The following is a 25,816-nucleotide window of genomic DNA, read 5'->3' on the forward strand; positions in this document are numbered from 1 at the left end:
TGCCAATTAGTATACATAATTTAAATGCTTTATTAAAGAAAAAAAAGCTATCCAAATTTTGTATCGCAGCAAGTTACTTGAATAAAATATATAATAGGGTTAGTTGAAGAAAAAACGATCCGATTCGTGTACCTCTGGCGTCATCTAGTGAATATTTTGCCATATTGCATTTCGAGTTTACACTTGAGTAAGTGACCGTGTATCATGATCCAAATTGAGGCAATAGAAGGGGGACTCTAATGTTCAGAGAGAAGGCAACTTACCAGGTCTTCATTTCCACCACGATGCAGACAAGCATGTCAAACGCCAGATGGTTGTTTTAAGATAAAATTTATTAGGCAAAATAGATCACAATAAGGCAACAGGAAAAAGTACAGGACACATATATGCATTATAGCTTACTTAGCTAAAGTGTGAAATGGACCATATATAGTGTTAGTATTATAGCATTGAAACAACAATACACATCACATAACACTTTCACTAGTTTTATTTTCCTAAAAGTTTTGATGTCCTTGTAGAATCATCATGACGGGGTCAATATAATTTATAAAAAAGGAGAAATTTGCATCTTCCGTAACAAAATGTGACTAACATGGGGTTTAAAATTGGGTGTGTACATATAGCAGTACTGCATCTTTCAAGGAATCACATCCCATGGCTTCATCTCAAGTGTCCTGTCCACAGTGTCATCCCGTCTATTTACAGTCATTCATTAATCAAGCTAAAAAAACATAGAAAAGTTAAAACAAAAACCAAGGACTTAAAAAGGCATTCAAATGAGTGGTTCTCCCATTCATTATCCGTTGGCTTGCTTTCCTGTTTAAAAAAATAGCGCACATCTGGCCCAGTAAGCAATTTTAAAACACATTTGAACGTTCAGGAAAAGGGCCCTTGCTAAAACACTACTCGTAAGGCGAGTTTGGGCATCAGCACTCTGCTTCTTAAGCCTGTGTGTGTGTGTGTGTGTGTGTGTGTGTGTGTGTGTGTGTGTGTGTGTGTGTGTGTGTGTGTGTGTGTGTGTGTGTGTGTGTGTGTGTGTGTGTGTGTGTGTGTGTGTGTGTGTGTGTGTGTGTGTGGCCTGTGCTGGAACGGAACCTGAGGAGTATTAAGTAGTCAGGCAGTGGCAGTGGTTCGGTGCCTTCTGTAGACTTTGTCCTGGTAACCGTGGAACCTTTCCTCCCTCCCCGATCCCTCGGTCCGCCAATCAGCTTCCAGTGACCTCGTCATCACCAGAGGTCGCACTTGTGCCGTGGGTTCATGGGAGCGTCCGCCTTGCAGCCGAAGTGCTTGGAGAACTCGGGCAGGTTGGACACGGTCCCGATCACCCTGAAGCGGGAGGGGCTGTGAGGGTCTGTGATCACACCCTCATGGGAGCTCTCTGGGGTCCGCACCATACACCACACCTGGGGGGCGGGGAAGGAACCTACTCATTAAAAAAACTCTGTCCCTCTCAACAATGGGAACAAATGGTGCCGTATCATTAAAGTCCCTTTGACCCGTTTTCACAGACGCTATCAAAGGCCCATGCATTGAGTTCAGACGCACGTCATTGAGGAGCAGGTGAGTCATCGTCTGCCATTCCATCACTAGTCCGTCTCACATGGCCAACCATATCACATTTTGGATCTTAAACGCTAAACTGCCATTCCTACGGCCACATAACGATGTCCTTCATCGTGTTGGTCGCACACTTTAATACCAATAGAATTACATCTCGTACTTTAAAATAGCAATGCACTCCTTGTTGAGCTGTTCTCACTTTCCCTTTCCTCTGTTTGCATTTGCTTGTTATGCAAATCACTCACAATGACCAAAATAAATGAATAAGGAAGGTGTGGAGAGAGCAGTGTGATGACGGAGGCGTTAGAAGGAGAACCACGAGGAGTAGGAGCAGTCAGCTGGGGTAGTGAGCCCAGGAGGGGCGATACAGACCTGGGCGAATCCCACAAAGAACAGCTGGTGGTTGGTCATCCCCAGAGCGGGCAGAGTGGCCTCCTCGCCGTTCTTACTGATCCAGTTCAGATAGGCCTGTGGGGGCAACAAGGGGGTCAGACAGGCCCGTGGGGGCAACAAGGGGGTCAGACAGGCCCGTGGGGGCAACAAGGGGGTCAGACAGGCCCGTGGGGGCAACAAGGGGGTCAGACAGGCCTGTGGGGGCAACAAGGGGGTCAGACAGGCCTGTGAGGGCAACAAGGGGGTCAGACAGGCCCGCGGGGGCAACAAGGGGGTCAGACAGGCCTGTGGGGGCAACAAGGGGGTCAGATAGGCCTGTGGGGGTTAGGGTCAGGGGTTAGGGGTTAGGAAACAACCCGTGCGAGCAGACACTTTCTGTGATGCGTCTTTGCCCTGTGTGCTACAATAAAGATCTTAAGCTTCACATATAAAATACAATAAATAATTCTAGCCTCTCTAATGGACTAAAAAGAAACAGATTTTAAAATGTCAAATCAAAACAGTTTTTCCTGTAGTTTTTCATTGTCAGGTTGTCGTGTTGATCCAATGTCTTCAGGCATGAACAGTATGGCGGTGGTAGCGTGTGTTCTGGTCGTCATGGGTTACAGTATGGCGGTGGTAGCGTGTGTTCTGGTCGTCATGGGTTACAGTATGGCGGTGGTAGCGTGTGTTCTGGTCGTCATGGGTTACAGTATGGCGGTGGTAGCGTGTGTTCTGGCCGTCATGGGTTACAGTATGGCGGTGGTAGCGTGTGTTCTGGTCGTCATGGGTTACAGTATGGCGGTGGTAGCGTGTGTTCTGGTCGTCATGGGTTACAGTATGGCGGTGGTAGCGCGTGTTCTGGTCGTCATGGGTTACAGTATGGTGGTGGCAGCTTGTGTTCCGGTCGTCATGGGGTACAGTATGTAGCGGTGGTAGCGTGTGTTCTGCTTGTCATGGGGTACAGTATGGCGGTGGTAGCGTGTGTTCTGCTTGTCATGGGGTACAGTATGGCGGTGGTAGCGTGTGTTCTGGTTGTCATGGGATACAGTATGAAGAGGTGGTAGCGCGTGTTCTGCTTGTCATGGGGTACAGTATGTAGCGGTGGCAGCGTGTGTTCCGGTCGTCATGGGGTACAGTATGGCGGTGGTAGCGTGTGTTCCGGTCGTCATGGCGTACAGTATGTAGCGGTGGTAGCGTGTGTTCTGGTTGTCATGGGGTACAGTATTTAGCGGTGGTAGCGTGCGTTCCGGTTGTCATGGGGTACAGCATGGCGGTGGTAGCGTGTGTTCTGGTTGTCATGGGGTACAGTATGAAGAGGTGGTAGAGCGTGTTCTGGTTGTCATGGGATACAGTATGAAGAGGTGGTAGCGTGTGTTCTGGTCGTCATGGGGTACAGTATGGTGGTGGCAGCGTGTGTTCCGGTCGTCATGGGGTACAGTATGCAGCGGTGGTAGCGTGCGTTCCGGTCGTCATGGGCTACAGTACGGCGGTGGTAGCGTGTGTTCTGGTCGTCATGGGGTACAGTATGTAGCGGTGGTAGCGTGTGTTCTGCTTGTCATGGGGTACAGTATGCAACGGTGGCTGTGTGTTCTGGTCGTCATGGGGTACAGTATGTAGCGGTGGTAGCGTGTGTTCTGGTTGTCATGGGATACAGTATGAAGAGCTGGTAGCGTGTGTTCTGGTTGTCATGGGGTACAGAATGTAGCGGTGGTAGCGCGTGTTCTGGTCGTCATGGGGTACAGTAGGGTGCGGTGGTAGCGTGTGTTCTGGTCGTCATGGGGTACAGTTTTGTGGTGGTAGCGTGCGTTCCAGTCGTCATGGGGTACGGTATGGTGCTGTGGTAGCGTGTGCTCTGGTCGTCATGGATTGCAGTGTGTAGCGGTGGTAGCGTTTTTTCTGGTCGTCACGGGGTACCGTGTGGCGTGGTAGTGTGTGTTCTGGTCGTCATGGGGATACCTTGTAGGCGGCTTTCAGCCCGCCGTTGTCGGCGATGTTCTCCCCCAGCGTGTGCTTCCCGTTCAGAGGCTCCTGGTTGATGCTGTAGTTACTGTACTGCTCCACCTGGGGGAGACACAGGGACTCTTTGTGGCCCTAATCTTGTTTTCTACAGAAAATATTTTTATTTGAAAATTCGAATGAAAACATTTCATTCGGTAACCCCATATTATTCTGCAGCATCACAATTAATTGATGATTCCGCCGCGTTCACAACCATTATTTTGAAATTGGCGTCATAACTGTTTATGACTTAACCAACTTTCAAACAACTTCGTTCGAGGGTTTTATATACAATATTTTGCTGTCCATATTCATAGAAACAAGTGCAAGCACTTACAATTACTAGATTAACCCATTCACTGTGTAAAACATGATGGCTAGGATAATGAATACTCAAAGAAAGCTGACTCAAGCTGTAACTTTGAGGCTTGGACGATGAGGACGAATCTTGTAAGACACCATAAACAAAGAGGCTCCTCTACTGCGCAGACGTACCATGCACTGGGTCTGCTTCTTAAAGGCCTCCACAGAGGAGTTCTTCCACCACAGCCGGAGATTCCCTTCCTTGTCATATTCTCGGCCTTCCATGAAACACACAGAACATTATTGTCGGTTTGTTTCCCATCCTGGAAACACTTATTTAAGACACGGAGTAGAGGTCCTCACCTTGGTCGTCGAAGGCGTGGGTGAGCTCGTGTCCCATCACCACGCCGATGCCCCCGAAATTAAGAGCTCTAGAAAAAAATTCAATCATAAATAGGATTTAATTACTATAGTGTTAGTAAGTAAACTTATATTCCCCTTTTTTGCTTTACTTTTTTGAGTAGTCATTTACTTTTCCAAGCATGGACTTGCTCGAATGAGGCAGGTCAAAACTTTGTTATAAAATTAAGGATTAAAGGTGACAACTAGAAGTAGACAAAGCCAGATCCACTGATAAGAGAGAGAGTTGTACTTGGGCCAGGCCCGGCTGTAGAACGGCGCCTGGAGGATCCCGGCGGGCAGCACCATCTCGTTCTTCGTGGGGTTGTAATAGGCGTTGACCGTCTGAGGGGTCATGCTCCACCTGGGAACAACACAACACAACAGGGGTCATACTCCACCTGGGAACAACACAACACAACAGGGGTCCTGCTCCACCTGGGAACAACACAACACAACAGGGGTCCTGCTCCACCTGGGAACAACACAACACAACAGGGGTCCTGCTCCACCTGGGAACAACACAACAGGGGTCCTGCTCCACCTGCGAACAACACAACACAACAGGGGTCATACTCCACCTGGGAACAACACAACACAACACGGGTCCTGCTCCACCTGGGAACAACACAACACAACAGGGGTCATACTCCACCTGGGAACAACACAACAGGGGTCCTGCTCCACCTGGGAACAACACAACAGGGGTCCTGCTCCACCTGGGAACAACACAACACGGGTCCTGCTCCACCTGGGCACAACACAACAGGGGTCATACTCCACCTGGGAACAACACAACACAACAGGGGTCCTGCTCCACCTGGGAACAACACAACAGGGGTCATACTCCACCTGGGAACAACACAACACAACACAACAGGGGTCCTGCTCCACCTGGGAACACAACACAACAGGGGTCCTGCTCCACCTGGGAACAACACAACACAACAGGGGTCCTGCTCCACCTGGGAACAACACAACCGTCTCAGGCCGGGTCTGACAGGCAGAACATTTGGTGTTTCACGACGGTCACGCATCAAGTTAGACGACGATGCCGTTTCACTTTCTACCCTTAAGGGGTCACTCTACATGTTGGAGCGGGACGCATTCCGTCTTCATGACCTCCAGCGCCACGTTCACCGGGTATCAGGAGGAAGGGTCAAGATACGCTGGGTCGATATCAGTGTTCAGGTCATAGCAGTGACAGGACAAAAAATGCTAGATCTAAGGTTGCACGTTTTAGAACAGAGGAAGTCGCCCTGATCGTGGTCTACAATATTCATCATCGCCCACGACCCCGGGAGGTTCTCAGAGACGGCGTCAGATGGAGCTGAAAGAGGGCCGCGTCCGTGTGTCCCATCCTGGTCAGAGTTCTGTGCTCCGCTGTGTGGTCTGATCCCTGTCAGAGTTCTGTGCTCCGCTGTGTGGTCTGATCCCGGTCAGAGTTCTGTGCTCCGCTGTGTGGTCTGATCCCGGTCAGAGTTCTGTGCTCCGCTGTGTGGTCTGATCCCGGTCAGAGTTCTGTGCTCCGCTGTGTGGTCTGATCCCGGTCAGAGTTCTTTGCTCCGCTGTGTGGTCTGATTCCGGTCAGAGTTCTGTGCTCCGCTGTGTGGTCTGATCCGGCCAGAGTTCTGTGCTCCGCTGTGTGGTCTGATCCCGGTCAAAGTTCTGTGATCCGCTGTGTGGTCTGATCCCGGTCAGAGTTCTGTGCTCCACTGTGTGGTCTGATCCCGGTCAGAGTTCTGTGCTCCGCTGTTTGGTCTGATACCGGTCAGGGTTCTGTGATCCGCTGTGTGGTCCGATTCCGGTCAGGGTTCTGTGATCCGCTGTGTGGTCTGATCCCGGTCAGAGTTCTGTGATCCGCTGTGTGGTCTGATCCCGGTCAGAGTTCTGTGATCTGCTGTGTGGTCTGATTCCGGTCAGGGTTCTGTGATCCGCTGTGTGGTCTGGTCCCCCTGCCTGCTGTACAACTGACCACAGATCGTTTACAGGAGGCTGCCTGGAGCTCTCCCATCCCGCCCCCCACGGCCCAATTCGAGACGAGGGCCACTTCAGCCGGTCCGCAGGGGAACGGGGAGCGATGGCAGTAGTATTCCGTCGAGTCTCGGAGCAAGCGCACCACAGAGAGAGGGGGAGGAGGGACAGAGACTCACTGGTTCACCACTGGGAGAGGGGGAGGAGGGACAGAGACTCACTGGTTCACCACTGGGAGACGGGACAGAGACTCACTGGTTCACCACTGGGAGAGGTGGAGGAGGGACAGAGACTCACTGGTTCACCACTGGGAAACGGAGAGGAGGGACAGAGACTCACTAGTTCACGACTGAGAGACGGGACAGAGACTCACTGGTTCACCACTGGGAGACGTGACAGAGACTCACTGGTTCACCACTGGGAGACGGAGAGAGGGGGAGGAGGGACAGAGACTCACTGGTTCCTGTTGGGTTCTTTCCTTAGCTGGTCCGCTGTCACACGGGCGGAGAAGTTGTAGTACTGCATCACGTTCTGGAAGTAGAGGTCGGACACCACCTCGAACTGACAGGAGGACAGGAAGCAGGTCAGGTCCACATCCTGTATGCTGCTCGTATTCATCGTGGTACAAAGACGTGAAATACCTACATCATTGAACACTTTGTCGAGGTTTGTGGCGTTCATGATGAATTGTGGGTAGCCCACCATGTTGTATATGGCGTCGGCCTAAGAGGGGTCAAAGGGCATGTGCAGTGAGACATCACTCCAGGAGGGGGGGTGTTGTTACAGGTACCATAAAACGCAATCAATCAAAGAAATAAATATTCTTATAAAAAAAGCAAATCTTACTCCACCTTTTCTTTGGCAGCTTTCTTTGTCTCCGCGTCCATCCAGCTCACATACTGCAGGCCCTCCTCAAACGCAGCTTTAATCTCCAACACCATGTGCTCGGCCTGAGAAGAAAGAGGAGTCTCAACAAGATGTCCGCCAGGTAACCAGAAACCCACAGACAGAGAGAGAGAGAGACAGACAGGGGGAGGGAGAGAGACAGACAGACAGACAGACAGACAGACAGACAGACAGACAGACAGACAGACAGACAGACAGACAGACGGAGAGATAGAGGGAGAGACAGGAAGATACAGAAACAGAGAGACACAAAGACAGACAGGGTGAGAGACAGAGACAGAGAGCGCCCTGCTCTAGAAACAAGAGACTCACAATAGCTTTGTTGTCCTCAGCGAAGGCGGATTTAACAAACATGGCGCCGAGAGCGAAGCCCAGAGCCGAGTCTGTGTCGCTCATGCACACCTTCCAGCGCTCCGTGCAACTCTGGGACAACGACACACACACACACACACACACACACACACACACACACACACACACACACACACACACACACACACACACACACACACACACACACACACACACACACACACAGTAAGTTCTGCATAATACATGGCGCAGCATGTAAAGACTGCCAGTGATCTATAATAAAACTATCGTTATATTGTGTTTGACACGATTGACATCATTTTTATACTGAGACGCATGACATCTTGCAAAAACTACTCTATTTTTCGCCAGATAATGTCACAAACGTCTGATACAACGTCATCATTTGTATACACACATACATACAAAAGGAATAGTGCCAACATCTAGAATATCAGTATCAATACTCCCGCTTCCACAGAGCCTCTGGAAGCGGAACCGGCCGTAGCAGCCTGCACAAATGAAGCAGCATGCAGCCTTGATACGTGGACTGACTCTGAGCGTACACCAGTTAGGGTTAGGGTTAGGGTTAGGGTCATCGAGGACAGCTGGAGGGTTGGAGAGGGCTTCACAACAGCGCCAGCACCAAAGGGACCGGTCTTTTCTCTGTGTGGTCGTCGGGATTTCCCCGTAAACGCCCCCCAATGTCATGGTAATTGCATGCCTTTGTACACCTTGTAAACTCTCTTTTCTCAGAGACCGTGTAACAAAACGCCACACAGCATTTAATCTAGACTTTCCTAGGCAATATCGCCGGATCCTAAAACTCATTGTTGCCAAATAATTGGAGGGAGTGCACCCGTTCATCTCCGTCAGCGGGGGGTGCTGTCGTACCCCAACATTTGCCCTTGAAAAGCGCGAAAGACTGGAAACAGCTTGAGGCGTCTCCGCAGAGATAAGGAGAGGAGACCGAGACCGGGGACACACACACACACACACACTTCATCGGATACAATCACACACACGCAGACCAAGGCGATTAATGATTACAGGAATGAAATATAGGCCTTGGAATTATAAACACACAATTTTAGTAATCCTTAAGAATAAACATTTAAATCTCCAAGGATTTAATTAGCATGCTTAGCACTTTAGGAACCAAGCGACAAGGGATTCGATTTTCTTTTTTTTATCGCTAGGATTTTCATTCAAAGAAATTGCTGGGCTGTTTATTCAGATCCAGAACTCCCCTGCCAAGTGGATTGGCTTCCATCTGATTGGCCAGGAGCCAGTCACCCAGCGCCAGGGCCTGCTACACAGACTCGCCCGTCTGGTGCCATCTGGCAGGGCCCAGTATCGCTGGGCCAGACCGGGAACTAGTTAAGTACAGTCCACTCTGCCAATACTACTAGGAATTCTCCAGATGAGTAGTCACCAGTTTGCTACCACAAACACCTGGCTAACCGCTCCACAAACACCCAGCTAACCGCTCCACATACACCCGGCTAACCGCTCCACAAACACCCAGCTAACCGCTCCACAAACACCCAGCTAACCGCTCCACAAACACCCAGCTAACCGCTCCACAAACACCCAGCTAACCGCTCCACAAACACCCGGCTAACCGCTCCACAAACACCCAGCTAACCGCTCCTCAGAGCTCATTAGAATCAAGCAGAACAAAAGAGGAGTCATTACTATCAAGAGAGATATCTTCTGAATCCATGCCTTTGACCACGTCTGGCTCCCTGAACTTCCCCTCTGGTTTCCATCCTGTTTTCTGCGTTCCACAGCAGCTTGTGTTCTGTGTTAGGGTTCATCGGCGGTCGGTACATGATGTTGACCTCTCACCTTTTTGGTTCCGTACATCACCTCCAGGAAGCGCTGCTCCGCGTCCTGGAAGCGCCGGTCCAGAACGGACACCATCTTCCTGACAACCTTCATGATCATGTAGTTATTCAGCAGGCTGCAAAGAGACACACTGTCAGGCTGTTCCATTCAGCAGGCTGCGCAGACAAAGACACACGGTCAGGCTGTTCCATTCAGCAGGCTGCTCAGACAAAGACACACGGTCAGGCTGTTCCATTCAGCAGGCTGCGCACACAAAGACACACACTGTCAGGCTGTTCCGCTTGCAATGCGTGGAAGAGCAGACGTTTATAGCTCCCAACGCCAAAACAAAGAGCATGTTTCTGTGTGCCGAGCATCAATATGCACATTGTACACACGAGGGGAGCCCTGAGGAAGCAGCAGACCTTTTGTTGGTCTTATCGATGAGGATGGACACTTCCTGCAGGAACTCTTTGGCGTAGACCACCACGGGCTCCGAGGCATTGAGCTCCACCGGGGCGAAGACGTCCTTCAGGTAGGGCATCCAGTCGATGGCCGGGGCCAGGGCCTGAGAGACAACCGCACATCACACACATCAGAGGCTGTTCTGTGTGCACACTGGGACTGTGCTGTGGGGGTGAGATCCATTTGTGTATCCTTGCACATTCTTAACTTTCACCTACATATAAAATAGTTTAAATTTATAATTACTTGTATGTGTAATGTATTTTAAATGTTCCTTCGTTGATTTAACTCGAGGATATCTGAATGACTACGAACTTCTGGAGTTCAATTCCATGTTAGAAAGTGACTGGTGAAGGAAAAAAATAAAAAAATAATAAAAATTGTTCTAATGGGCGGAGCCTAATCCACATTTCCTCTAACAGGCGGGGCCTAATCCACATCTCCTCTAACAGGCGGGGCCTAATCCACATCACCTAATGGGCTGGGCCTAATCCACATCTCCTCTAGTGGGCAGGGCCTAATCCACATCTCCTCTAATGGGCGGGGCCTAATCCACATCTCTTCTAATGGGCGGGGCCTAATCCACATCTCCTCTAATGGGCGGGGCCTAATCCACATCTCCTCTAATGGGCGGGGCCTAATCCACATCTCTTCTAATGGGCGGGGCCTAAACCACATCTCCTCTAGTGGGCGGGGACTAATCCACATCTCCTCACATTGAGATCGCTGGCCTCCATCTTGTGGTAGATGAGCTCCTCGTCGCGGCGCTCGTCCTGCGGCACCGTGATGTTGGCCAGGGCGGTCTCCAGCTCCAGGACCTCCAGCATCATGTGGAGGGAGCCCTCCTGCGTGCCCCCCAGCAGCACCCCCAGCTCCACCAGGAAGTCCAGGTACGCCGTCAGATACTGCCGGCCGTTGAATCAAATGAGAAACATTATTCCCAGCCGGAGCCGATAAGCATCCCCTAAACTGTTCCTTTGAATTCAGGGGGCGGAGCCTCGTGCCTGGCACAGCCTAATAGGATAACTCCTTTTCATTTATATATATTATATATTAAAACACATTAGCTCAGACTAACCTTACCTTTTGGTTTTCAGACTTCTTCAGGTAGTAATCTCTGGAAGGGAGCCCCAGACTGGACTGATCGATCTGGAACCGCGACAGAAAGGTTCTTTAAAACCCTCAAGGATCATATTAGTTTAGGCACGGCTTGGAAAGAATGTAATTCCTCCTGGGACCAACAGGACAAAGTACTGGACAACCAATCCAATGTGTTGCCATAGTCTCACAGTATTAAGTAAAGATTTGATATACAGCATGAACAATTTATACTTCTAAATGTTCAATAATAACATTTTGTCAATGTTATTATTATTATTATTAATATTATTATATATATCCCAGAATCTTCAGAAGAAGGAGTACAATAAGTCACATTGACAAAAAGGGTTTGAAATGGGAAATGCCGTCCCAATTCAACCCCCCCCCCTCCCCCCTCCAATCTCCGACGACATATAACCCAAACCCTTCCCAGGTGACCTCTGACCTGGATCACGTTACTGTTGGAGTTCTTGGCGTCGGTGCTGACGAAGACCGTGAAGAAGGGTGAGGTGCGGTAGTTGGCCGACACCCAACGTAAGACCTCCTGGAAGTTGTCCTCGTCCCATTGGCCGGTCAGGGCCCACCCCCCCGCCTGGAACGCACAGCCAGACATTAGACAGGGCCCACCCCCCCTATGCAGTGGGGTCCATGGTGTTATGTGGGGTCCATGGTTTTATGTGGGGTCATGGTGTTATTTGGGGTCCATGGTGTTATGTGGGGTCCATGGTGTTATGTGGGGTCCATGGTGTTATGTGGGGTCCATGTGGTTAGCGTGGGGTCCATGTGGTTAGCGTGGGGTCCATGGTGTTATGTGGGGTCCATGGTGTTATGTGGGGTCCATGGTGTTATGTGGGGTCCATGGTGTTATGTGGGGTCCATGGTGTTTTGTGGGGTCCATGGTGTTATGTGGGGTCCATGTGGTTAGCGTGGGGTCCATGGTGTTATGTGGGGTCCATGTGGTTATGTGGGGTCCATGGTGTTATGTGGGGTCCATGGTGTTATGTGGGGTCCATGGTGTTATGTGGGGTCCATGGTGTTATGTGGGGTCCATGGTGTTATGTGGGGTCCATTGTGTTATGTGGGGTCCATGGTGTTATGTGGGGACCATGGTGTTATGTGGGGTCCATGGTGTTATGTGGGGTCCATGGTGTTTTGTGGGGTCCATGTGGTTATGTGGGGTCCATGGAGTTATGTGGGGTCCATGGTGTTATGTGGGGTCCATGGTGTTATGTGGGGTCCATGTGGTTAGCGTGGGGTCCAGACCTGTTTGATGAGTTCCTGCAGCGGCTGGGCCCCCAGGCTCTCGATCTTGGTCTCGTTCATGCAGGCGTGGTAGTAGCGCTGGGCCTTCTCCTCGGCCTGGCTCAGCTCCTTCACCGTGGTGTTCTCTGGAGGAGAACCAGCACAGCGTTAGGAGAGCTCCAGCAGAGAGCAGCACGTCAGGAGGTGGAGAACAACCACCCCTAATGTAGTCTTGTTTAAAACGCCCAATAGATCAATGCTTACAAATACAGACGGTTTCAGAGTGCTTTTTTAAACAAAGCCCGGCCCTTCCAAGCCAGAAGCAAACTAGTACTAATCACATAGCCTGCTCATGCATCCCTCGGGTTATTAATGTCACGGGTGGACGATGACAGGGTGAGGGAGACGGGGAGAGTCGAGAACCATCCGGCCGTCGGGTTATTAATATCACGGGCAGACGATGACAGGGTGAGGGAGACGGGGAGACCCTCACAGCGGGGCCAGAGCGGCTGTGAGAGAGGAGAGCGCGTCACCTAGCAGCTGCTTCATCAGCAGCAGGTTGTTCTCCCAGAGCTCGCTGAAGGGGCTCCGGCGCGACTTGCCCTCGGGGAGGGGGTTGTTCCGGATCCAGCCCCCGCAGGCGAAGCTGTAGAAGTCGTGGCAGGGGTCCACGGAGCGGTCCAAGGAGGCCAGCACGGCCCCCGCCACCCTGACGCACGGCTCCGTGAGGCAGAGGCCTGGGTGGGCTGCGGGGGGGGGGGGGTTAGAGCATGATATTAGAACTGGATTGGTTTACCAGGAGAGCAGCAGCATTTTGATCAAATTAAATAACTTTAAATTCTTATCGTTCTTCATCTGTGTTTATGTAAATTGGTAAATACCCTGGGAGTAGTAGACCGATTAATGGAACAAGGTGAATTCCTCACCCTGTACGAATCACAAATCAAAGTAACCAGATCCCCTCGTTGCGCTGTGTAAATATAAAATGGGATTAAGTAACTCAGAAGTTAGGCCATCAGCCAGCCCCTCCGGCCGTGCTACAGAAGTCTGGGGTTGTGCTGCTGAAGGGTTTTAGATATCGGTAACGTAGTTAAGTTGCCAGGGAGGGGACATTTAGGTTCATTATAGAAGCATTACGACAAGCAACAGTGAAACATTAGGAACAAAAAGGGAGAAGAGTCAGACATACAGTGGTATAAACTATGAGCCAACCGTAAGGCCGACTAAGATGGCTTCCTTGAGACACTTTGTTTGGTTATTACACAGCCTACGGCAGGTTGTGTTGGCAGTCAACCAACAACAAGAGAAGACCTGACACTATTCTGTCTGCATGGTCACCGCTGGCATCCATCGCCATGGCCAGGACCACATCCATGCTCTGTGTCAACCAGCACTTCTAGGCTACTGGGAGACTAATGGATCCAGAGGCACACTCTCTGACCTCTACCAGCCCCCACCACGCTGTCAATCAATACTCAGCCCCTGCAGGGGAGCTGTCCAGCCCGCTCTCTACAATACAAGAGATCCCTGCTTCATTCCCGTTGTAAACAATGTGCAGAAAAGTCTGAGCAATGAAATTCTCAGTAGGTCTAGAATGGACTGAAATGGAAAACCTTTCTGCCAGATTCCCTCAGGAACAAACGGGAAGAAATGTAAGGATTGCAATGAGGATATTTGTGGAATTTGACTCTGGAAAACATTTTTCATTGCAGAGGGTGGGCTGCAAGAGGGCTGTCTCTCTCTGCCCTCCAAGAACGAGGTCTGAAGGAACTAATCTGCAGGGTTACACATATGAATATACAATATATGTGTATTCATATATGAATATACATTATATGTAAACTCAATCCAATGCCCAGCTTTAGAGCTCATCCAGGTCATAGGGGGCGTGTCCCCCAAGCTGTGATGTGTTTTCATTGAGTCCTTATAAGGAGTCCAGAGAGGGAGAGATGAGCAGCTGAGGAATGCCCACAGTCACTCCTCTAGCTAAGGGCTCAATGGCAGGAAGTGGCAATCTGTTTCCTTTAGCGAGAACCAGGAAACCAATACTGATAAAAACGCTGCAAGCTTTTGGACTGATGTACAACAGAGCTGCTCGAGGTTCAATAACAACTTGGCTGTTGCTCTGTTTGGTCTTGAATAAAGTTTCACAATAATACCAGCTCTCTACCTCAGGCCTGAAAGGTTAATTAAGGATCATTTTATGGATAGAAGTAGGTTACTGGTTGGGCTCTTGCTCTATCTTCCCTTCGTCCTTTTTCTAACCTTTCATCAAAGTGAAAACAATCAGGAAATGACGTTACTTGAAGATTGGAAGTTTCCCCAGGGTTCACAAGTTTATTTCCCAGACTCTGGACATTCTAACAATTAAATGTAGTTTTAGACCAAAATGATTAAGATAATTTGGTTGTGTTCAGAGTAGAAGGGTGGTCATTATTTCAATAACTAACAAAAAATGTATAATGAATGAATTAAACTAAAATAGAACGGGATATGTCAAAAAAAACAACGAGAAATGCTTCAAGATAAAACATAAACGAAACAAACTGAAACAAAAACTGAAAAACCCTAATATAGAGAAGGCTTGATGCATGGAGGGCCAACGCTTTAGCGGTGGGCACAGGGACCCCGACCGGAGCGGCATACTGAGGGCTCCAGCAGTGGGACCCACCCTGGGTTAGGTTAGTAGGGTTGGGGTTGGTATGTATGGGTTAGTTACTCACCCTGCTGGTAGTAGGGTTAGTATGTATGGGTTAGTTACTCACCCTGCTTGTAGTAGACGCTGGTGGTGATGAGGGAGACGAAGAGCGCCAGCGACAAGACGCACGCCAGCAGCACCAGCTTCTGCTCCCTCGCAGGCCGCCCCGCCCAGCAGGCCCCCCCGGGCAGCGTCCGCAGACCCACCTACACACACACACACACACACACACACACACACACACACACACACACACACACACACACTTTGGTTTCAACAAACAATGGCCGTGGCCTCAGACCGCCTTCCCGCGTTCTGCGTGTGGCCGCCTTGTAAAGGTCGGCATTCTTCCATTTCATCTCTCCATCAGTTCCGCTCGGCAGATAGTAATGAACCCCCATTGTCTGTGGCAGGCCCAGCATAATCTGCATGCTGGCAGGATTAATGGGCCTAGCTGCTTGCTGTATCCACCTCCTCCCCCTCCCCCGTGGTGTAAACTCAGGGGAAAGGTGATGTAAACCGGTGGTTAACTGGAGAGGAGAACAGCGCTAAGCCACTGAGCGATGAGCTAGGAGATGCTTAGCCGTACCTGCCAGCCCAACGGCCCACAGCCCAGATTCCTTTTAATGATTATTTTGCTCCACCGGTTAACTCCCCAAAGAGTTTTCCTTAGATCCTAGAAAACAAGGTCCAATCGCAGTTGGTTCAGTCTTCAAACTCAACAGCTTTACGCGTTTCAAACTAAGATGTTACTCCGTTTGGTTCTTTCTACGTCTACAGAGTTCAGCGGTTTACCACCCTTTCCTTTTCCTCCGGTGGCCAAAACCCATCCAGTCCGACATGCGTAAGGCGCTGATCTGCTGCCCTGCCCTTCAGGTGTCCGGTGGAGGGCGGCGGCTCCCTGAGGCCCCTCTGGAGGGGGCCTCATCCCTGAAGCCCCTCTGGAGGGGGCCTCATCCCTGAAGCCCCTCTGGAGGGGGCCTCATCCCTAAAGCCCCTCTGGAGGGGGCCTCATCCCTAAAGCCCCTCTGGAGGGGGCCTCATCCCTGAAGCCCCTCTGGAGGGGGCCTCATCCCTGAAGCCCCTCTGGAGGGGCCTCATCCCTGAAGCCCCTCCGGAGGGGGCTTCATCCCTGAAGCCCCTCTGGAGGGGCTTCATCCCTGAGGCCCCTCCGGAGGGGGCCTCATCCCTGAGGCCCCTCCGGAGGGGGCCTCATCCCTGAAGCCCCTCCGGAGGGGGCCTCATCCCTGAAGCCCCTCCGGAGGGGGCCTCATCCCTGAAGCCCCTCCGGAGGGGGCCTCATCCCTGAAGCCCCTCCGGAGGGGGCCTCATCCCTGAAGCCCCTCCGGAGGGGGCCTCATCCCTGAATCCCCTCCGGAGGGGGCCTCATCCCTGAAGCCCCTCCGGAGGGGGCCTCATCCCTGAAGCCCCTCCGGAGAGGGCCTCATCCCTGAAGCCCCTCCGGAGGGGGCCTCATCCCTGAAGCCCCTCCGGAGGGGGCCTCATCCCTGAAGCCCCTCCGGAGGGGGCCTCATCCCTGAAGCCCCTCCGGAGGGGGCCTCATCCCTGAAGCCCCTCCGGAGGGGGTCTCATCCCTGAAGCCCCTCCGGAGGGGGCCTCATCCCTGAAGCCCCTCCGGAGGGGGCCTCATCCCTGAAGCCCCTCTGGAGGGGGCCTCATCCCTGAAGCCCCTCCGGAGGGGCCTCATCCCTGAAGCCCCTCCAGAGGGGCCTCATCCCTGAAGCCCCTCTGGAGGGGGCCTCATCCCTGAAGCTCAGAAGGTTTGTTTTGGTTTGGACTCAAACTAAATGGAAGTCCAAGAAAATGGCCAGCTGCCAAGTGCTTTGCGGTCCCCAATGTGGTATTCTATGCAAACTCTTTAACGGTCTTAACCATTTCCATAAAACAACAAACCAACAACAGAAACAATTCTGTGAAGTTGTTCTAGTGGAGAGTCTCCATTTTGGGTCAGAACCAATAAAAGATTATTTAGAATTAAGGTTGTTTTCTTGAGTATGAATACTGACAATAGGGTTAGCCATTTTGAACGACCTGCCTTAAAGTAACACAACTTCCTGACTATAACCTTAAGGTCTCATAATCCAAAGTCATGACAATGTGTGTAAACAAAGATTCGGAAATCGTAGTTTTTATCTGGCATGAGATCAAGAACGACAACAGTGTGGTAGTCACAGTGCGGTGTTAAATAGTAAACAGCAAACCGCTCTGGCTGCACGTGAGCAACAGGAAGTAATGCAGATCTTCAGTACACTGACCCCCTCGTTGGGATAGGGTTAGGGTTAGGGTTACGCACTACAGCCTATACCCTGTCCTACATAAAGAGCCCAGATAAACATAGTGGGATCCTGTGTTGCAACCTAATGTGGCACTCAGCTTGCTTTGTAAACTAGACAATGAAACTAATGAGATGAACACAAATACTTACTGTAAAGAATACATACACTACTTAGCATTGTGTAGCGCAGGGGGGGCAACCCTAGGCATGCTTGCCACCACTGGCACGTGGCAGAAGAATCATTGGCACACTTACATTTTATTTTATTATTATTATTAAAAATTTCACCGCACAATACGGCAGCATTATTATTACTACCGAATTTTTTTGCACTTTATTCTGTTTTGGGCATTTCCTCCCAGCGCAAATATGATTAAATGAGTTACTGAAAGCAGTGTTCTGAAATGGGATCAATTGAGAAGAAAATATTTAAAATATTGTTGCAAGTGGCCTGTATGCATCGCCTTCACATGGTTTTGCAAAGCTGCACATGTCTTAAAGATATTGATGTGGATGGTTCCAACATTCTCATCTATTCTTGTTTTTTACATTACTCACAGTGCAAATATGTTTTTTAATGAGTTTCTGAAAGTGGTGTTTTAAGATGGGACATATGTTATTATAATATAACAACAAAAAAAAACATTTAAAATGTTGATGCATGATTGTGGACTATATGGAAATGATACAATTCCAGGTCTTCTGGAAATATTTTTGGTCGTAGGGTCGCATGTTGAAAAGGTTGCTGACCCGTGGTGTAGCGTCTTTTCCTAGCTATCTTTGTCGTAGACGGGGAATTGGTTAACCTAGTGATTGTTGGTGCTTTGCAATTGGTTCTCTGAATATCTTAACTGTACCGACAGATATATTTTCGTTTCTCTTTCTTCTGACAAATGTAGTTATGGTTAGTTGCTTTGGATAAAAGTGTCTTCTAAATGCCCTAAATGTAAAATGTAATGTAAATGCAAAGCAGATGTACTGTGAACCAAACTGATGTTCTGTAAACTGTAAAGCAAGCAATGCATAATAACAACTGTTGGCCAGCCCTTGTGCTAATAGGTGAGCTGTCAGTTTTAGCTGAAAGTCGAACACTACGATACTTTAAATGATTTGGGCTGGGGGATCTAGGAAGGAGTGGGAGGCCTTATCCCCATGGCGATGACCAAAGGCTAATTTATGATACCTTAATTAGGCTTGTGCATGTGGGTGTAGGAGCGTTAGAATGAGCTGTAGGATGTAAAATGCAATGTGTGGTAAGGTGTGAACATACACATGACAAAAATAATAATATTAAAGGCAAACTTTTCTGTTTTTGATCCGATTGCGTTGAAGGTACAAGAAGTGATGGGTAATCCGATTTTTACGGGAAATTATCATGATAAATAGAAAAATTGATATCAGTGCTTTCCATGAAAACATTTACAGGTTTTCTGACACTATAAAGCTATTACTGCTAGAAAGCTTACTACTGGTCTGTTTTGCTTGAATCAATGATGTTATCAGTTTGAAAAGGCTCTACGTTTATGGTTAGTAACCTGCAATGTATTTAATTGTATATTTTCAGAGAAACAAATATCCAGATATTTTAAAAAGCTTTGTTTCCAGTGGGAAGCTGAAGAGGGATAAACTATGGTAATCCAATACAGGACAAATATTGATTAGAATGAAATCCCACTAAATTGTCCGTCAGGGCCAGTCTAGGAACAGTGGAGGTTGGCCGCTAAGAGGGAGGCTAGTAAATGTGGTGCCGAAAATGTTTTTCTTTGCATGCAGAGCAACGACTTTCCTTTAAGCACGGACCCTGGCATGTCGGTTAGCACTAGCCTGGCCTTTTGGCAGGCCAACACTGGTTCCAGAGGTCAGAGCAGAGTGGGACAGTCACAAACTGGTTTGTAGAGACAGACGAAAGCATAGGAATTCACACCAGTTTTTTCTACATTAACATCTATTTTAGTAACAGTGACAAAAGGAAAGAGTATTATGATCATAGAATACTATACAAAGACACTTAAAACCCCTAAAATAAGACTTTGGGTTCACCGGCGTTTAAGTTTTGGTTCCTGTTCTTTTCGCAGTAAAGGCAGGGTAGGAAATTTAGAGGAACCAGTCAACTCAATTTTGAAAGTACCCAACTGAAAAATTCCCACCCTTCCCTAAAAGGCCTCTCTCCGTAGCTACTCCCCCAAAACAAGTGACTAGCTCATTAGCTTTGGCAAATGGGCTGCCTAGCCTTGTGGAAGACTCATGCACAATACATCACCGGCAGAGTGCACAGACAGAGTGCACGGAGTGCATCCGGAGTGCGTCAGGTAACGGGTCGGAAGGTACACGGACAGGTAGGGGGTACGAAGGTACACGGACAGGTAGGGGGTACGAAGGTACACGGACAGGTAGGGGGTACGAAGGTACACGGACAGGTAGGGGGTACGAAGGTACACGGACAGGTAGGGGGTACGAAGGTACACGGACAGGTAGGGGGTACGAAGGTACACGGACAGGTAGGGGGTACGAAGGTACACGGACAGGTAGGGGGTACGAAGGTACACGGACAGGTAGGGGGTACGAAGGTACACGGACAGGTAGGGGGTACGAAGGTACACGGACAGGTAGGGGGTACGAAGGTACACGGACAGGTAATCCACTCATTTGATTTGGGCCGAACACAATGATTAGACAGACATAACAAAGGCCTTCGACAGCCACGTATAAAGAAGAAAATGGTCAGAGCACTTATTGATGGGGTTGAGAATTAAGACAAATACTAAAATACCCTTCTAAAATGAATGGCCCGCCCAGAGGTGGGTAGGAACGCGCTACATTTACTCCGTTACAAATACTTGAGTAACTTTTTGGATAAATTGTAATTTTAGGAGTAGTTTTATTGCAATATACTTTTACTTTTACTTGAGTAAATATTTGAAGAAAGAACGGTACTTTCACGCCGTTCCATTTGGCTACGTGACGGTCGTTACTTTGTTTTTTTAGATCTTTTCTTTTATTACATGCGAGATCTATTTTTATCACGTGAATATTCCTTAGCCCAAGTGAAGGAGTTCAAGTACCTCGGGGTCTTGTTCGCGAGTGAGGAGACTATGGAACGTGAGATTGGCCGGAGAATCGGAGCAGCGGGGGCGGTATTGCGTTCGCTTTACCGCACCGTTGTTACGAAAAGAGCTGAGTCGCAAGGCAAAGCTCTCGATCTACCGGTCGATCTTCGTTCCTATCCTCACCTATGTCATGAGGGTTGGGTGATGACCGAAAGGACGAGATCGCGGGTACAAGCGGCCGAGAGGCAATTGAATAACGCCTGCACACACACACAGGCACGCACGCACACGCAGTGGTAATCGGGAGAGTTGGGAGAATTCCCTGTGGCCCGTTAACGTTTCGGGGGGCGTCGGGTCGACGTCGCAACCAATTCGCTTTTGTTCGGATTGTCTAGTAACTGAGCGCTCCCTCCCGAAGTGGCACAGCCCAGGTCGGCCTTGAACTGCAATTGGTCAGAAAGACGTAATGACAACATTGAACTCTCATGCAGGCTCGAACAGAGTGACACACACACACACACACACACACACACACACACACACACACACACACACACACACACACACACACACACACACACACACACACACACACACACACACACACACACACACACACACACACACACACACACTTTATTTTTAAAACTCTTATTTATTTTATTTAAAAGGATGTTATTTACATTATCTTTATTTGAACATTGCTGTTTTATTTTGTTGGCGTCTATTTTGTACCGTTTGTGTTGCTCTGTTTATTTAAAAAATAAATCGGAGAAACTCAGTACTTGTACTCTTGAGTACTTGAGTAGTCTTTTCACTGCATACTTTTTTACTCTTACTTGAGTAATTATTTTTACGAGTACTTTTACTTCTACTTGAGTAATTATAATCTTAAAGTAACAGTACTTTTACTTAAGTACATTTTTTAGCTACTCTGCCCACCACTGGGCCCGCCCTACCTGACTAAATGTTTCGCTTTCTCCAGGGAAAATTCTTTTTCACAAAAGGCCCCAAGAGGGGAATGAGTTCCAGGTTAAATCATTTCTGTTGTCTCGCTGAGCCTACTCTCTGTCTTACAGGCAGAGCTGTGAGCAGGCAGGCAGCAGGCCCGCATTAGGGGCAAACAAACCGGCTTGGCAAGGTGGATGCCTGGAGACATGCGGAAGGAGACGGGGAGTAACAGGACAAGGAAGCTGAAGACCTGCATTAGCCTACAGATTAATACTCAAGGTTTGTTTTGACCAGCGGTCCATTGGACTAGTTAGACAGACGAAGACAAACGGCGATGTTCGCTATTCACTGAACATGCTATACAGGGAAGGCAAACACATTGGAATTAAACTGAATACCATTCGAAGATACAGCTTATTGAGTGAGTGAGTGAGTGAGTGAGTGAGTGAGTGAGTGAGTGAGTGAGTGAGTGAGTGAGTGTACCTGCATGGGTGATGAGGGGTACACGTCGTCCCCGCTGGCGTCCACCAGCTCCTCTTCGTCCAGCGTCGCCCTCTTGTAGGCCGACATCTGAGAGGTAACATGCAGAAAGGACTCCCTCAGTGATTCCATTCCTCTGCTTTAACACGCCTCTTTCTGTGCCTCTCCACGCCTCCCTCGCTCCCCCGCGTCGCAGTGGGCAGGAGCAGGCTGTCGCCGCGGCTCACGTGGTCAAGAAAACCCCCCCAGAAGAATAAGGGCTTTACGGATCATCAGTGGGGGTCTGTGGCCGTCTCAGGTAACACACACACACACACACACACACACACACACACACACACACACACACACACACACACACACACACACACACACACACACACACACACACACACACACACACACACACACACACACACACGTAGACCTCCCCCCCACCGATCCACGCTCCCAGTCCTCCGCTCGTCCCCCTATCCGTCCCCAACAACAACAACACCCTCTCTCCCTCCCACTACCCCCATTCCACGGAGCGTGGCCAGAACAGAGAGAACCCCACTCCAGGCGCCTCTGAAGAACCGTTACTCAAAGTCTCTCTCTCCTTCGGGTCTCTCCCCCTCTACCAGCCCTGGTGTTGTCGTATCTCCACAGCCCCCCCCCCCCCACCCCCCCTCAGTCTGACTCTAGCGTTCCTGCGGCCCGCCCCCCCCTCAGTCTGACTCTAGCGTTCCTGCAGCTCTGAGCTTCCAGACTCGCGTGGATCAGCGTTGCTCCGGCAGGACAACAGGAAGCGTCGGGTCGGCGGGCGGCGGACGGGGCGCTGAGAGACTGGAGGAGTTTGCGTCGCGTTGTGTGTGCGTCCACATTCCAAGGGTGGTTCCAGCTCGCCTTTTGGGAGGAGGGAGCCTCACTGGTTGGAAAGCCGACTCCCCTTTCCTTATCCGAGGGGCCTACAGCCCTAGTGGGAGGGGCCTGCAGCCCTAGTGGGAGGGGCCTGCTGCGGGGCTCCGCCCACACACATGCTTCCAGCTCAGGGGTTGCCCGTGGCGACCGACACCTGATAGGTGTGTGACGGTTTGGTTGTGCAGTGTGCAGTGGAACTCTGCTCACGCACAAACACACAAACCCACAAACCACAAAACACACAAACGCTGGGCGCAGGGGAGACAGTGGCCGCAGGAAGAATGATGGGAAATAATGATGATATGGAACGTGTATGAAATAAAAGTTGGAAATGTTTAGAATAGTCTTCGGTTGGCATCATGATACAAATTATTTTTAAGGGTATATCATTGACTACAGTTGTCACATATGAAAACACAATCTAAGTCAATCAAATAAAAATGTATTGTGTGTATAATGTGTTAAGCAGTAGAATTCTAGAAAGCATTTCTTCAAGTACAGCAAAAGGCCATTCATTCTGCCTGTATCCAAACACAGTTCACCGGACACCAGTCCTACAGGTTTATACCTGGCCCTTCCTTATACAAGATATAAGGCTGGGAAAACCACAGGCTTGGGTCAACGCCCATCGTATTCTCTTTATCATAGTAATAGCCTCGAAGGGCTCCCAGGGCACAACCCCCCCCGCAACACAAAGTCCTCTTCAGGGCACCCCCTACACCCCCCCCCCCCCCCCCCCTCTTCAGGGCTTGGAGGAGGGGGCAGGAGCCAGGAGCCAGGGCAGTGGTTGGCCTGGAGGGCAGCAGAATGGGGGTTAAGATAAGGATTAAGCTGGTGGCCGTCCAGCCCTGATGGTCTCAGTGACAGTAAACCAGAGAACCCCGTGGCTACTGATACATCTCAAGCCCCCCCCCGCTGGGACCGCACGCCCAGGAGTAAGGCAGCGAAATGCTCTGTAAACTGAGGGGTCAGAGGGGATCCCCTAACCCATCAGGAACCCTAACCCCTAACCCGTCAGGAACCCTAACCCTTAACCCGTCAGGAACCCTAACCCCGAACCCGTCAGGAACCCTAACCCCGAACCCGTCAGGAACCCTAACCCCTAACCCGTCAGGAACCCTAACCCCTAACCCGTCAGGAACCCTAACCCCTAACCCGTCAGGAACCCTAACCCCTAACCCGTCAGGAACCCTAACCCCTAACCCATCAGGAACCCTAACCCACAGCCCCAAACAAATCAACAAACCACCTGAGACACGCATGGATTGTGGAAGGACGCGTTTAATGTGAGGAGACCCATGTGGCTTTGAGATTCTACCAATTTCGTTATCCAAGTTTGTGACGGCCTACATAGATTAAGGTTAAACAGACCAAGGGTTGGCGCTTTACAGCCTCCACCTTACTCAGCTCACCTTATCAACAGGTGAGTCACTGCCATCCACCAAAAAGCTGCACGTACGATTCTACGATATCAGAAGTCTGTATGGCTGAAGGCTCTTGGAAGTCACATTTCTGAGCTGGATAACGGCATTCCACCTTGTCTCTTAAACCCAATAAGATGGAATACTTTACCGTTAACCTCTTCACTCTCACGCACACAATTTGACAGTTTTATGCAGATAAACATGTGTTGTTCCCCGTTTACGATTGTTCTGCACATGTGTACATTTAGATGTGGAATTCCCCTGATGTGTGACTTGTTTAGATGTGCGATTCCCCGGATGTGTGACTGGTTTAGAAGTGCGATTCCCCGGATGTGTGACTGGTTCCTGGGAAAGCAGAGGATCTGAAGAGCAAAGGACTGGCCGGCTATTCAGTCGGGGCAGCTCTGACCTCCAGCTCACCGATGTGTCTTTGGTCATGTTGGTTGAGACCTTATCGATTGTAAGTTGAGGGGCCTGAGGCCCTCGTTAGTAAACTGGGGGCAGGGTCAGGGTCAGAGTTAGCACTCAAACACAGACTTTTTTTTGTTACTTTCCCAACAGTGTATTTTGGAGTCTTCCTTTAGTTACATTTGTTTCTTTGATTTGAACAGCATCCAAAGGCCGTTTTTCCTTTGTAGTTCGCCCCCTCTATACGTGTGTGTGGTCGGTTATCCAAGGTCCTTGTTAATAAATTACTTTGCTGGGACCTAACAACAGCAGTGAACGGATTTGGGACATGTTTTCAGGACCCCTTCCATAAGGGGTGACCAATAGCTGAAAGCATTCATTCTAATTATCCCAAATGGCTCGAGGAAGCCTGCCCCTCACTCTCTCCCTCCATTGGAAAGAGGCACAGGAAGGAAGACAAGGAGAAACACGACACACTTTTGCATATTTGCCTCATAAACCACGGTGGTGCAGCGCCGTCAACACCGTCGTGTTCGGGACGTTGTAACCTGATGCTCGTCCTCTGGTTACGCAACCTCATGGCCCACAGCACAGTGGCGAGTCATCCGTGGGTCTGGGTTAAACCCCATGCGGAAAACAGTGTCGCCCTTTGGCGCAGGCGTGCACACACACACCCACCCACCCATACACCCACCAACACCCCCCCCCCACACACACACACAGGCTGTCAAGTCCCTAGCTGGTAGCATTGCTGTAGCTTAGCATTTCTGATGTCTATCATCAATGCTATGTTGTCGTGTTTCACAGGCGAGCTGGCAGCTGTCTCCATGAAGCACAGGCAGTTCCCTTAATGGGCCTCTATCACCACCGAGTGTTGTTAGGCCCTAACGCATGAGCGTGTCCCCCCACAGTAGATGTACCATAGGTAGATGAACCTCCTAGCCAGCCCAGTGGGCCATACCAACTGGGTAGGCTTGTCTATCCATCCTAGATCTGGGTGGACTCTCCCACTGGTAAGGATTTTCTCTGGTAGAAATAGGGGCCTGGAAGGATGGAGACATGCAGATAGAAGGAGCTCCTGCAAAACACCCGGGACAACATCATTACCAAGAAGCTCTGTCCAATAGAGGCAGAGAACCAAGAA

At 49.9% G+C, this 25,816-nt stretch overlaps 1 protein-coding gene across 3 annotated transcripts in view; it reads right to left on the reverse strand.

Moving 5' to 3' along the window:
• Positions 1 to 313: 313 nt before the first annotated feature.
• The window catches only part of ece1 (endothelin converting enzyme 1), a 29,105-nt gene continuing 3,602 nt past the window's right edge, over positions 314 to 25,816 (reverse strand). For 2 of the 3 annotated variants that reach the window (XM_030374869.1, XM_030374870.1), the window contains exons 2-20: positions 21,944 to 22,030; positions 15,234 to 15,372; positions 13,002 to 13,214; positions 12,490 to 12,614; positions 11,672 to 11,818; positions 11,209 to 11,274; positions 10,842 to 11,030; positions 10,086 to 10,228; positions 9,682 to 9,796; positions 7,831 to 7,941; positions 7,464 to 7,562; positions 7,258 to 7,335; positions 7,070 to 7,173; positions 4,892 to 5,002; positions 4,603 to 4,670; positions 4,432 to 4,517; positions 3,895 to 3,999; positions 1,936 to 2,031; positions 314 to 1,406 (exon numbers count right to left, since the gene is read on the reverse strand). In XM_030374869.1, coding sequence (XP_030230729.1) covers positions 1,230 to 1,406; positions 1,936 to 2,031; positions 3,895 to 3,999; positions 4,432 to 4,517; positions 4,603 to 4,670; positions 4,892 to 5,002; positions 7,070 to 7,173; positions 7,258 to 7,335; positions 7,464 to 7,562; positions 7,831 to 7,941; positions 9,682 to 9,796; positions 10,086 to 10,228; positions 10,842 to 11,030; positions 11,209 to 11,274; positions 11,672 to 11,818; positions 12,490 to 12,614; positions 13,002 to 13,214; positions 15,234 to 15,372; positions 21,944 to 22,030 — 2,259 coding nt within the window. In that variant the 3' untranslated portion in view covers positions 314 to 1,229. Of the gene's footprint in view, positions 1,407 to 1,935; positions 2,032 to 3,894; positions 4,000 to 4,431; positions 4,518 to 4,602; positions 4,671 to 4,891; positions 5,003 to 7,069; positions 7,174 to 7,257; positions 7,336 to 7,463; positions 7,563 to 7,830; positions 7,942 to 9,681; positions 9,797 to 10,085; positions 10,229 to 10,841; positions 11,031 to 11,208; positions 11,275 to 11,671; positions 11,819 to 12,489; positions 12,615 to 13,001; positions 13,215 to 15,233; positions 15,373 to 21,943; positions 22,326 to 25,816 lie in introns of those variants that run through there. The other variant, XM_030374868.1, reaches the window with a different exon arrangement.

This window comes from Gadus morhua, chromosome 13 (genome assembly GCF_902167405.1).
Source record: "Gadus morhua chromosome 13, gadMor3.0, whole genome shotgun sequence".
In the NCBI taxonomy this organism is placed as follows: domain Eukaryota; kingdom Metazoa; phylum Chordata; class Actinopteri; order Gadiformes; family Gadidae; genus Gadus; species Gadus morhua.